At 49.4% G+C, this 13,920-nt stretch overlaps 1 protein-coding gene across 1 annotated transcript in view; it reads left to right on the top strand.

Annotated features, from left to right (window-relative positions):
* Positions 1-5,091: 5,091 nt before the first annotated feature.
* Positions 5,092-13,920, top strand: part of EHD3 (EH domain containing 3) — a 29,563-nt gene continuing 20,734 nt past the window's right edge. Inside the window, exon 1 of the mRNA XM_014866454.3 lies at positions 5,092-5,991. Within this exon, the coding sequence (XP_014721940.3) occupies positions 5,765-5,991 (227 nt within the window). The 5' untranslated portion in view covers positions 5,092-5,764. The remainder of the gene's footprint in view (positions 5,992-13,920) is intronic.

Genomic DNA, 13,920 nt, shown 5'->3' with positions numbered 1-13,920 from the left:
TCTATCTTCTTCGTCTACTTCTGTCCGGACCTTGATGGTCTTGATGAAAAAGGGAAGAGAACAGGGAAGAGAAGGAAAAAGCCCCACTTTCGTAGCATCACCCCCGAGGGCCTACAGCAAATGCCACAAATGCCACTATTAGCAATTGTATTCCTGAGTCAACGAGCCATCCTCAGTTAAGATACAAATGAACCAAAAGGAGTTACTCACTGACTTATTACGTGCTGGCTTATTAAATAGGTCCAGAACACAGGGCAGTGCCCATGCAGTGAATAAAAATAATAGTGATTATAATATTAAGAGCCAACGATGCATATTGAGCACTCTCAATGGAGCAGACACTCATTAAGCACTCTACATGCATTATCTCCTTTAATCCTGAAAAAATATCCTTACTCTCTCCATTCCAGCAACCAGGGAGCTGAGGCTTGGAGACTGAAGCTGTTCCCCAACATCACACAGCTAGGATGCTGGGGGACCAGGACTCTATCTATTGTCTTACTGGGAACCCCCATGAGCTGTCAGGGTGACAGAACCCAGAAGCCACATGCTGGGTTTGGAAGAAGCCCCTGGCAGGAGAGAGGCATCGAAGAGCCAGAGGGAGCTGAAGACAAATGCTGCTGACAACATGTCGAGTAAGAAAAAATTAAGTCCAGGGGACTACATGCAGTGGGATATGCTTTTTAAAAAGCTTCAAAGCACTAAACCTCAACAGTAGGTTGTTTAGGCTTACATATATATGTGATAACAATAATTTAAAAAGCAGGGGAAGAAAACCACTAAATTCCAGGTAGCGGTTCCCTCTGGGGTGGGAAGGAGGCAGGAGACGGGATAGGGAAAGAACACAGGGTAGATGTAAATTATTGTGAATTTTCTAGTCCTTGGATTGATTGATGCGTTTACCACGGGTTCATTATATTATTTAAAAGTGTGTTAAATAAAAGGAAGAAAAAATAGAATGATAAAGGCAGGTATAAAGAGTTTGTTTTGAACCACAATTATGAAAAAGTCTAATTTTGTGCATCCAAGGACCAGATATTTTTTTATAAAGGATAGGGGGAATAATAAATGAACAGCCAAGTACTTATTTTCAAATTTAAGAAATAAAACTGCAAATACAGTTGAAACCCGCCGTAGACCCATCCCCAGTTCTGTCTCCCTTCTTAGTCCCCAGAAGATACCACCTTCCTGATTGTTTTACATTCCCCACTTCTCTCTTTAAAACCTTCTGCACATATATGCACCCACGAGCAAGAGAGAGTGGTTTTTGCCTGATTTAAAACTTTAGAAAAGTGGTGTTACACTAAGCATAATAGCTGACCTCTGGCTTTATTTACTCAGCACTCTGTTTGGGGACCAGGAGCTCCAGTTCCCCCATTTTCTCATCTGTATAGTATTTATTTCACTATATGAAATTTATTTTATTATATGAACATGGCACAATTGTTTACCCATTTTCTTGGTGAAGGAAATTTAGTTGTTTATAATATCTTGCTGCTGCAAACAATGCTGCCATCAACATTCTTATATGAATCTCCCCATGCATGGGTGCAAGAGTTTCTCTAGATAATGCTCGGAGTGGAAACATGGCGGGGGGGGGGGGGGGGGCGGGACACATGCACATCTTCAGCTTCACTGGGTAATGCCAAATTGTTTCTCAAAGTGTTTGTGCTGATCAACACCCCCTCCAGCAGTATGTGAAAGTTCCCATTGCTCCGCATTCTCGCTGCCACTTGGTAGCATCCACTCTTTTTATTCCTGGCCATTTTGGTGGGTGTGAAGTGTTACCTTGTGGTTTGGTGTTTCTCTCATTATGAAAGAGGTTCAACCTCTTTTCTTCTGTTTATAGCTTCTTCTTGTTTACATGAATGTAGCGTCTTTTGTAAAAGGAGTTTTTGTGTCTTTTGCCATTTTTTTCCTATCGGAAAGTTTGTCTTTTTCTTATAGATGTTCAGGCATTAATTATCTATTTTGCATGCTCTTTTGTTGGTTTTATGTGTAAATATCTTTTCACTGTCTTTTGTATCTTTAGTTGGACAAAAGTTCTTGCCAAATTTATTTATCCTTTCATTTGCAGTTTGGTGTCTCATTGGAGGAATTTTTCCTGACCTTGTGCTAATACATATGTGATCTCTATTGCAACCACTGTGTACATCAGGTTTCCGTATTTGCTGGCTGTTTGCTGTCTCATTGTTCTACTGGTCTATCTCTGTGACCAAACTGCACCATCTTAACCTCTGCAACTTGATAATGGCGTCCACCTAGTTGTTGCCATTGTTGTTGTTATTGTCTTCTTTTCTCCTCCTGCCCCCTCCTCCTCTTCCTTCTCCTCCTGTTCCTCCCTCTCCTCTTCTTTCTTCTTCTGGAATATCTTTGCTATTTTCGGACCATTGTCTATACCCATTTTAGAATCACCTCGTGAATTCTGTGGAAAACCCTGTTCAGATTTTGAGTTCTATCAATTATTGCATGTAGCAATTATGTTGTGAGGAATTCACTTCTTTATGACATGGAATCTTTCCACGACTGAAGACGATATGTCTCTCCCATTTATTTAGAACTGCTTTAATGTCTTTCCATTAAGTTTTATATTTTCTAGATAAAGGTCTTGCACATCTTTTGTTAGATCTATCCGTAGGTTTTTTGGTTTTTGCAAATGGTACCTTTCTAAAAATTCTCCTTTATAACTCTTTATTGCTAGGGTATAGAAGTGCTGCATTTTACTCAGCTCCTTTTTAAAGAAGGTAGATTTCCAACCCTTCAGGATCAAGACCTACAGTGGAGGTGTCAACAGGTGCCGAGTAAATGAAATGTTCAGGGCTGACATTCAGAGGTACACAATACCATGGCTGTGCTGGTTACTAAAATATTGAAATATGTCCACAACAGAGCCCCCTGATTTCCCCCGGCACCTGGCCACCCTGGCCTCTCCCCTGGGCAAACCCAAACCTCCCCAAGCTCTAGACACTACTAGTGAGGTTCAACCTCTTTTCTCAGGTTTACAGGGCATTCACGTAGCCTCTTGTACAAAAGGAATTTGTGGCTTTTGCCAATTTTTGTTCTGTTGGAATATTTGTTTTTTTCTTATTAATTTACAGGCATTAATTATATATTTTGGATGCTCCTTTGTCACTTTTACGTATTGTGATATCTTTTCACTCTTTTGTATCTCTGCACGAGGCACAGCACAGGGCCTCAGGCCCTGCCCTACTGAGAAGGCAGGTGTCTGTTCTGATTGCTCCATTCCCATGCCATGGGAATCGTTAAATATTTTGAGTGTTGCTTCTTAGGCTCATGTGCTGGTGCTAACATAAACACCGAGGGTGAAATATTAATCTGAACGGTTTCTCAACTGGGGTACAGAGAGCTCAGGAAAAGATGTCAGCTCTGGAGTTCAAGGAGCGAGTCAGGGCATCTGAGCTGTAATTAAGGAGATTCTAGCCAGCACCCACTTTGATAATCCCCACCCAAATTCCTCAGCTTCATCATACTCCTCCACTCGGAGCGCCCACTCCAAGTTGGGAGGCACTTCAAACGCTGCATGTTTTGGACTGAACACATCATCTTTAAATGCTAACTTTGCTCTCTTCCTGACTCCCCTAATTGGGGGAACAGAGTTTCCAACTGTGTTGTCCCCGATAACAGAAAATTCAGAATCATCTTAGACTCCACCTTACCTTCATCTTCTGTCTTTTATTGCCTATCAAGATCAATCAATTCTATGCCATAAAAAATCTCTTGAAGATGACCTCTTTTCCATCCCTATTACCTCTGTCTCCTAGATTTTTGAATAGCTTCCTAACAGGTCTCTTGGACTCCAGCCTGTTCCGCTCCTCCAGTCCCTCCCCACACTGCTACCCACATTCAAAGTCCCGCCTGGCCCATTGGCCTACTCTTAGTCCTCCCCTGTGGAAAGGAGTGTATGAGCCATCTGCCTGGGCAGGCAGCAGAAGTTTGTCACGGACACTGTGTAAAATGGTGCTAATATAAAGCAGATTGACTTTGAGTTGGTTTTATTATCATGTTTAAACTCCCTACAGACAATGCACCCTTTTTGTCTGCATGTGGCCAACTGTTGCCACCCCCTTTCTCCTTGGCATGACGCTGGAGAGAATATGATCTGCCTCATAGAGCTGCTGTGAAGGTTAAACGATACAATGTTCACTGAGAGCGCAGCCCACGCCCCTGCACATGGTGAGCACTTGGTGAGCACTTAGTTAATGTCAACTATTATTAATAAGAACAATATTATTGGTTCCTTATCCTCTATATGATTCCTATTTTGGCAAGCAAAACCTTTCACACCTGGCCTCAGTCTCTCCCTTCCCATCTCCTAAACCTGTACTCGACCTAGAGGAAACTGTTGACGCTGGCTTTCCCACACTAAGGTCTTCCATGTTCCCATTGCTTTGCAAATGCCCTTTACTCTGCCTGGAATGTCTTCCCTTCTCTGTGCATTCATCATTTAAGATCCAGCTCACAGCTTGCTTTCTGTGAAGCCTTCCCCAAACTATCCAGACAAAAGCCATGCCTCCTCCCCCTGTGCGCCCATGGCCCTCTACCCAATCTCCTCTTTAAAGACTGCCTGGACTGGAGCTTCTGGAAGGAAGAGTCTGTGTGTGGTCCTCTTTGTGATCAACTCTGTATCCACAGTCGCCAAAACTGGGTCTGCCCCATAATACCGGCTCAATGCTTGTGGGGGTTTTGCTTGTTTTGTTTTATTGGAAGGCATGAACAAATGAATGAATGAATGGGAATGGTTTTGATTCCACCCTAGTCCTAGCGAAAAGTCTGCGTAGTGACAGTTTTGGTCATTTTGTGTAACCTGATATTGGACTCTTCTTTCCATGCGCCAAGAGAAACATTCCCAAATCCTAGAGTACCTGTCTTCTTAAGGAGTTGAATTTAGCAACTAAAGGAAAGGCTATTTGAAGGCAGGGAGGGTGATGGCAGGTCAACTCTGTCTTCGCGCTGTCCCTGAGAGGGCGCTGTTCCCAAGTCAAACCTCCAGAGGCCGGGACTGAAATACCAGAGCATTCCCACAGGACTCACCATCCCTCCCTTCCAGGCAGCGGCCCCGGGTCCCCAGCGGGGCGCCTGCCCACAAACATGGCTGCTCCCTGCTCAGCTTCTCCTCGCCGGGGCCGTGGCGCCAGGCCGGCTCTGCCAGTACTCGGGGACTTCCTCCGCGAACCGGCTTCCTGCACGGCTGGCATTTAAACCCGCGCCTAGGGCTGCGGGCTGCGGGCTGCGGCTGCGGATGCTGAGCTGTCCACGGGCTGGGCAGCGCCGCCACCTCCTCTGAGGCGCCAGGCGAGGCAGGAGAGGAGCCGAAGCATCTGTTAACTGCGCCCAGGGCCAAGCAGGACAGGGCTCGGGGAGCTTGGGGACGCCGGCATCGGACCCCGGCATCTGGCAGTTTAATTGCAGGTTTGACTTTAATTTCCAAGATCGCGATCCTTCTGCCCAGCCCAGACATTTTTCCTCCCTCCGGCCTTGGTTGCTGCATGAAGCCCGGGCTGGGCTTGGTCCCAGACGCAGAAGAGCGCATTCCTGGCCCCGCGCCGTCGCCCCAGGGACCCCGGAGCCGCGTGCCCGGGCCATGGTGCGGCTGAGCCCCGCGCTCGGGTGAGGCGGCGGCGCGGCTCGGAGCCCGGCGGGTCGGCCCTGCGGGGCACCTTCCCCCGAGGAGCCTAGGGCGCCCGGACGCGGGGCTCCGCTCCCTGCTGCTGGGGCTGCGCGCGGGGGGCGAGCGGCGGCCGCGATGTTCAGCTGGCTGGGTTCCGACGACCGCCGGAGGAAGGACCCCGAGGTCTTCCAGACAGTGAGCGAGGGGCTCAAGAAACTCTATAAGAGCAAGCTGCTACCCCTGGAAGAGCATTACCGCTTCCACGAGTTTCACTCGCCTGCCCTGGAGGATGCCGATTTCGACAACAAGCCCATGGTCCTGCTGGTGGGCCAATACTCCACTGGGAAGACCACCTTCATCAGGTGAGCCTACCCAGGGCCTGGCAGCCCACCCCTCTGCCCAGCGCTCAGGCTCTCCCCTCACTCCCCTGTTCCATCCTGCCTGGGGACAAACGGGAAGTCGTCAGGGTAGGACTCTGAAGAAATCCTTGTATGCATGTGTCCAAGCTTACCCCATAATTTCATTGCTGGTCCCCTGCCCCATCCTAGCTAGTGCCTCTCCACTGTACTTACCCTTGACTCAGGTGGTCAGTTTGAAGTGTTGAAGTTCATCCCTATTCTCCCCATTTAATGGATGATGAAACTGAGGCCCAGGAGGCACAAGTAAGAAAGCTCCTGGTGGCAAGAGTACCTTATGCTGGTGGGAATGTCTTAAGCTCTCACGTTTTAGGGATATGCCCTTCATGGCCAGGGCCACTTCCCTGGCCTTTTAAAGGGCTCAGTCACCCACTTGGGGGCTTTACAGTTGCAGCTGAGGAGGTGGGCTGGGGCCCCTCTACCCCCCTGCCTGTTAGTGCGGCTTGTCCTTCTTTTATCAGTTTCCTGCTCTGAGCAGAGTTCCTGCATATATCTCTGGGAGACTGGACAGAAGCAGAATGCCTTTTTCCTTTCCCTTGTTTGATCTTAATGGCTTAGTAATAACATTAAAGTCTTTTAGAGATGGAAGGGACATTGGAGGTTGTCTCATACAGTGCCTTGACTTGGCAGGTGAGCTATCTGAGGCACAGAGAGGTTAATGAATTGCCCAGAGGCGTATAACTGGGTAGGAGGCCAGCCTGGGATGCAGGTGCTAGATGCATGGGAGGAGATGCTTGGTTAAATGCCTGAACTTTGAGAGTGAGTCATCCATTCCCTTGGATTACAGAATCTTTGGGCTGGAGGGGTCTGAAGAAGTCAGCTTGTCCACGCTGCCTTCGGAGAGGTTTGAATATTGTCCACCAGAGTGACGAGAAGCCTTCTGATCTCTTGGGGACAGGCTTCTTTCAGTTTATACAACCTTCAAGGCCAGGCTGTGTTCCTTGGCCTCATTTACAGCCATTGCCACGCTGTTGAGGGTGCCTGTGGCCCTCTGTGTGGAGAGTCAGGCTCCTACGGTGTGGCGCTGGGTTCAGTGGCCCCCAGGGTCAATGGTGCTCATCTCCTGCAGACGGTTTCAAAACAGGGGCACTCTTGTTTCCATTCGTTGACTGAGCACCTGCAACATGCAAAGCACCGCGCTTTGTTTGCCAAGGAGAACAGAAAAGTTAAGTTTGGTTACTGATTTTCGAGATACTCATTTTCTCTAAGGCTGAGCTTATAACACAAGCCTATGGCAGCGGAGCATGCACCACACTAATGTGTCATGTCTGAACAGAACACCGGATCGATTTGCCCTCCTAGGGTGGGCAGCCTTGGGCTCAGCAGCTTTGAGAGTCTGGGGGGCTGGGCCATTTGCTTTTGGACATCTTGTATTGTTAGAACCACAAGGGCCCTTAACCATGAATCTAATCCTTTGCTGCTTAACTTTTCCAAAGGTCAGTATCTCCTTTGAAAATCTGATGAAAGCTGTGGACCTGTCTTTAGAAAAATGTACGTGGATTCCAAATTTATGTGTAATCTCGGGGGTCTGAGGGCCACCTTGGCCCTTAGGGTGAGAATCCCTGATCTAATCCATCTCTCTTGTTTCATTAAACACAATTTACTGCCAAAGGCACTTCAGAGCTGCCTGAGTTCTGTAATAGATTTCCTTTGTAATCCGTGTCCTCCACCTGGCCTGGTTTATGCCCCACGGGAGGCGCAGGCCGTCCGCAGATGGCTTCTGCCCTGGCGCGGCCTTCCCTGGCCTCTGGACACACCTTGGTTATAGCTCTTAGTGCGTTATTTAGAGCCCCTCCTTCCTGTGGTGCCAGCACTTACGAGTGTGCCTTAGCTCCCTTGGGCTTCGCCTGGGGTCTCAGCTACAGGAGGCTCCTAGTAGACGTTTGGGGAATAAGAGGGAAGATGGAGGAAGTCGAGTGTCCCTGGGGGCAGGATCCTCGAGCAGCAGACAGGTTTAAGTGCCTCTTGTCTGAGACAATCTCCTGGCTTTGCCTGAGTCATGCTGGCTGTTTACTGGGTCTAAGAAAGTGGCACAGTCGAGCTGCCATAGATTATTCCTTATCAGAGAGAAACAAGAAGGCCAGGAGAGGCAGATCCCTCCTCTTTCTTATCCTCCAAGTACAAGAGTTCTCCCTCCTCACTCGTGTCAGGAACTGAATTTAGCACAGGCATCAAACGCTGTATCCTCTGAGGGAGGGCCCACCAGCGGGGTGGGAGGGGATGTTGCACAGGGAAGCCCTCCGAAACCAAATTACATAGTTTCCCTCCTTCTCATCAAATCCACTGAATGGTTATTTTTTTTTTAAATTGGAAAATGCAGACAAGAATAAATTTGAGGAAGAAGAAAAAGATCACCCATAATCTCACAACTCAGGGGAAGCCATTTTAAATATCATATGTATATTTGTCTTTCCAGTGTTTTTAGCTATTTTATAACACATTTGAGATCATGCCATAGGGTAATTTGGTATGCCGATTTATTTCACTTGTAGCACGAGCATTTCCCATGTGAATTAAAAAGTCTTTGTAAGCGTGATTTTTAAGAGCCGCATGATATTTCGCTGTATATATATATATGCAATTATTCATTTAACCAGGCTGCTTCTCTTGAATGTTTTAGGTTGCTTCTCATCTTTTTGCTATGGTAGAATCACTCTGAACATCTCTGCACTTATTTCTCCACATCTTGGACTGTTTTCTCAGAGAGTCTCAGAAGTGAAAACACTAGGCCAAAGGTTGTGCAGAGGTTTTTTTATTTCTTTTTACTTTTGGCAAGAAGAGGCATATTTCTGTGTTGCTTTCCAAGAGGGTAAGTGGGTACAATGCCCCGCCCCAAAGCAGAGAGGGCTCCTCTGGGGTACTGAGTGCCCGGGGCCTAGCTCTCGGCCTGTCTTGGCCTCTCCACCCCCTCCCATCCCTGCTCCTTGCCTTGAATGCAGTAGTTCTTGTTTCCATCCCTGGCCCCAACCAGGGAGGGACCTCTCCCTCGAGGACAAAGACTTGTCTCTTCATCCCCGGCCCCTTGGCCTTTTGCCTCCTGAGTGCCCATCCACTTTCACTCCTATGCACTTGCCACAGTGTCTATTTCTTGTCTCAGGAAGAACACACAGAAAAGGACATTCTTCTAATGACTAATTAATGTGCTCTGATCTCTGCCTGAAATAACTTCCCTGGCCTAAGGCCCGGCACCCAGAATAATAACATAAATAATCAATTGGCCTGGTGGCTGCTCCCTCCAACACAGGCTGCCTCTTTGGAGTACAGTAGCTCTGTGTCCCTCTGGCCCTGGCAGCTTTTCCTCCTGCCTCTGCTGTTTGTCTCCCCTCGCCCTTCCTTGGCTGGCGTGCAGCCTCGGATCTCTCCTCCCTTGCAGCATTTGGCTCCCTGGTCACAGAGGTGAATAGCTGGCTGCTGAGGGGCAGAAGAAGGCCCAGTGCTCTCACGGCCTGTAAGGGAGGCCTCACTGATAGAGCTGGAGCAGGAGACCAGGGGGATTGAGTTTGGGGCCTGGGGCTGCCACAGCTAAGCTGCCTGGCTCTCCACAGGGAGGTCTGGTCTGGTCTGGAGGGTCATGCGGCCCTTCTATAGCATAACTCGTACCCTAAAATGTGAGCACATGACGGGGCTGCTGCAGTGGGAGGGGGCTACTCAGCTGGCCCTTTCAACCTGACCTCCCCCGCTTCTTCGGGGGGCTGTTTGCATCTTCCCCAAAACGTGACTCAGCATTGCCTGTGGTTGCACCATCTCTCATCACCACCCTGCCACCCCCACTGCCCTGGCCTCACCCCAGGCATTACAGCATCCCTGACCCGGGAGGGATGATCTCTGGAAAGCTGAAGGGCTAGAGAAAGGGGCCGCCATTCCAGGTAGACCCACTGGCCTCTGCAGAGTCTATCCTGCTAGCCACAATCCCTGCAACACTCGTTCCTGTCTCCCCTCTGAGCTCAGCGCTCACCCTTTTCCTGTCAGGGCTCTGATCTGCTGGTCCCTAAGTGGGGCTGGGTGAGAATCTGCCTTTCTCTTACCAGGCCTGAGTGTTACTCAAGGGAGCAGATGGCCCTAGGCCAGAGGAACAGGGTCCACCTGCCTCAGGGCCTGCTTAAGATCTGCCTTGAAAGTCAGGTGTCTAGAGGTCATGAGGAGAAGCATTTGCTGCGAGAGGAAGGACCTCTGGAGAAAGGGCTCCATCCTGTTTCCATTGACAGTGGGACAAGGCCGTGGATAAAACATGGCCAGCTCAGCAGAATCCAGGCTCCACCAGGTACCAGCCAAGAGACCTTGTTAGGAAGGTCTGACCTCTCTGAACCTCAGTTTCCTCATCTCTAAGATGTGAATAGCAACAACTTCCTCAGAGGGTTACTCTCAGGATTAGGAGGGGAAAGAACCAGTGCAGCTCCAGGTATGTTCCAGCCTCCGCACCTGGGGCTTTAGCAGTCCCTCTCCTGTTTCTAGTGGGTTCCCTAACATGAAGCTTAGAGGCTGGCCTCAGAAGGGTGGGGGAAGCCCTTGCCCAGCACTGCCCACAGTTGGGGGAGGGGTGTCAGGATGCAGGCGGAGGGGAGTTGTGTGCAGAGAGGGAGATCTTGCCTCTGAACCTCTGAGGGCTGGAGGAGGAGCATGAAGCGGAACTCTGTGGGCACTGCTGGGCAATGGACTGGGCAGGCCAGCCTGGCACAGGGTGGGGTCAGGCAAGGGGAGGCTAGCTTGGGGTCTGACATTCTGGCCACTGGTCTCCTTTGTGCTGGGGTCACTTCACCCTGTGATGGAGGCTACCGTGCAGCAGGGACAGTGGTGGCTGCTCCAGGGAGCACGAAGCTGACTCAGACCATCTACTGCCTCACCTGTGTCTGTGGGGCACTTCATGGGCTCCCTAAAACCCCATGGGGCTGACAGGGCAAGTATTATTGTTTGGATCTGTTTTAAAACTGAAGTGCCCAAGGCTTAGAGAGACCAAAGATTCAGAAAAATAACGTGAAGACCTATGATACAAGGCAGAATGGGCTGTGTGCTTTAGAGTTTGCCTAAGGATGTGCAGACTAAGAACTCTGCAATTTCAGGGAAGACAGTAAGCGTGTCAGGTTTGGGGTGAGTTGGGAATGAATCAGTTACGGCTTCACGGAGGAGGCATTGGGACTGGATTCGGAGATGACGGAGAAGTGTGCTGAGTACTTACAGGCAACAATGAGGTGTTCATTCTCTCTAATTATTGTTTCTGCCAATATGAGCACATGTCTGGTGTAGCCTTTGCTCTTCCCAAACTCATATATATCATTTCAAAACCTTCATTCTATCCCTCTGCACTAGTTAAAAACTAAGCATTATCCCCATTTTATAAACCAGGGAAATGGAGGAAGTGGACTGTTGGGTGACATATCCAACATCCCAGCTGTGATGGAGCAGTTACTCAGGAAGATGCGTTCCCCGACTGAGCCAAGGCAGAGGGCCCCACCCGAAGCCTCTGGCAGCACTGTTTTGGAGCTCGGCCCCTCTCTTCCCTGCCGTGGATGCTCTTCCAGCAGCAGCCTGAGGTCTGGGCCCGCTGTTGCAGAAAAGAGTATGTTGGAGGCAGACTGAGTTAAGATTCTTGGCTCCATGCCTTACCCTGAGTGCTTAGGTCACCAGTAAAGCTGGCCACATGCTTAGATTGCCAGGCAAGCAGGACACAAAAAAATGAGGAAAATGTTATGAAACAATTTACTTAAGAAAAATATACAAAAAGTAGTTCTCGTGGGAAAAATCAGAATTGTGTTGGCCTTCTTTATACCTATTTTATGGTTTAGCATTTGTTGATTTTGCATTGGATGGCAAGGGAGGGGGTGGGCACCAACATCTTTTCAGCTCTTACGGCCTCTAGATATTTTCCTTTGGCCCTGAACTTGGGCAACCTATATCTCAATTTACTCCACTGCAAAGTAGAAATAATGCTGCCATCCCACAGTGCTTGTAGGGCCGATTCAGTGGAATATTTTGGGTAAAGTTCCCAGAATAGCACCTGCCACCCAACGGGCGCTCAGCCCTTCTTATTCTCACGTGTCCCCATCTCAGCCAGTCTCACCCAGGCTTGAATGAACTTTTCTGTTTGTGCTGCTGTGGAAACGTTTTTGCCAGGCAACAGAGGCAATCTGTATCACTTCCCACAGAGACGCCGCGATGAGATCCCTCAAAAAGGTTGTCCTTTCTGGACACAGTGGTGGCTTTGTGAAGGGGCACTCACTGCTGCAAGCCATACCCAACTGTCTCTGAGAATTTACCCAGCCTCATTCTCTACTTGGTCTGACTGTGTCTCCAGACTTGCTAGTGGCTTCGCTAGACTCTGTGTTTCTGTAGACCCGTGTGTGGTCAGCAAGTTTTGGGTCACGTGGCTTTAGCCAAGAGGGCAGGACAGCAGCCCAGCCTCCAGGCCCTTGCTTGGCCGCTTCAGACTGTGGCTCCAGAACATCCCAGGAAGTGGCCCCTGTTATGCTGGGAAGTGGCACCCTTTGTTCATCTGCTGGTACACCGCATCTCGGGGCTGGAATCTGAGATGCCTGTGTCAGGAAGATACTTCATCACTGCCATTTGGCCTATTCAGGCTGAGCATTCTTGAGGCTGCCTCAGAATTGTTTCTTTCCACTCCTCTCTATGTCAGCTGTCCCTCAAGCCTTTGATGATATCTATCACCCTCCTCCTGCCTCAGAATTCACACTTGCTACACCCCCTGTGGGGCCCTCTTAGGGCCTCTCAAGCAAATGGGCATTGGGGCAGGTGCTCCCGCACACAAGCAAGAATGGATGTGGTTTCCCTGGCACAGTGTTGATTCTCAGAAAATGTTGCTTCCCAGAGGAATCTGACCCTTCTATTTTTAAGTCTCGAGAATGTCCATTTAGAGCCAGTAGGCCTGGGGCCTGCTCTGGTCACCTGATAGCAACAGCTCTTGCATGCCACATGCCACTCATTGAGGTCGAGCTGCGAACCCCAAGAGAGGAAGTTTATGGAGATGAGTACATTCCTGGGTTTGTGGGCCCCAGAGCCCAACCTTTTCCCAAGACCTGGCCCCTGACCAGCCTCCTGCCAAACCATATTCGTTTGTGGCCTTCTTGTCTCACTTCTTGTTCTAGTCCCATGTGGGGCTCAGCCTTTGTGCATTTCCTGGCCAAGGGGAGATCTAAGGCAGGAAAGGAGGCAGTGACTACAGTGGTTTGGAGCCTGAATTCTCAAATCCAAGTGCCGGGTTCAAATCCAAGCTCTGCCGTTTACTGATTGTGTAACCCAGGACACATTGTTTACCTTTGTCTCCTCCTCTTTGAAATGGGGTGGTAATCCAGGTGCCAGGCACAGGTTTAAGTGCTTACAGTCTGTAACTAATTTAACTCTCAGCATACCCTGGGAGGTGTGATAGTAGGCCGATTTGGTGGTAAGGATGATAGGACTCACATCAGAGTAGGTGTGATGATGAAATGAGATAATCCACGGAGAGTCTAGAACAGTGCCTGGCACATGGCAGGTGCTTAATAAATCGGAGCGCTTATCTCCCACATTGTAGAGAGAGGTACTGAGGTCTGCTGAGGTCAGGTACCTTCTGTCGGGCACATCCCTCATGATTAGAGAAACGGGTCTGCTAGCCCCAGGCCCTGAGACCCCTGCCTCTCCCGGAAGTGCTGAGAAAGCAGGAAGTGCTCTCCAGTGTGCAGCCCTCATGATTTATTCTCATCACGGCCCAAGGGCTAGCTTTCAAAATGGTCCTTTGATGGGAGGAAACCCTGCCTTCACATCCGGATTGTTAGGCTGAGATCCTGGAGGGAGACGAGGGGCTTCCCAGGGCACCCTCAAACCCTCCGGTGTGTGGCAGGGGCCTCCTGCGCAGTACTGCTCCCAGCGGTGGCTCCTCTGCCGGCT

This window comes from Equus asinus, chromosome 6 (genome assembly GCF_041296235.1).
Source record: "Equus asinus isolate D_3611 breed Donkey chromosome 6, EquAss-T2T_v2, whole genome shotgun sequence".
Taxonomy (NCBI): Eukaryota; Metazoa; Chordata; class Mammalia; order Perissodactyla; family Equidae; genus Equus; species Equus asinus.
Note: the sequence above shows the minus strand (reverse complement) of the source record. Positions and strands in the feature narration are given on the sequence as shown.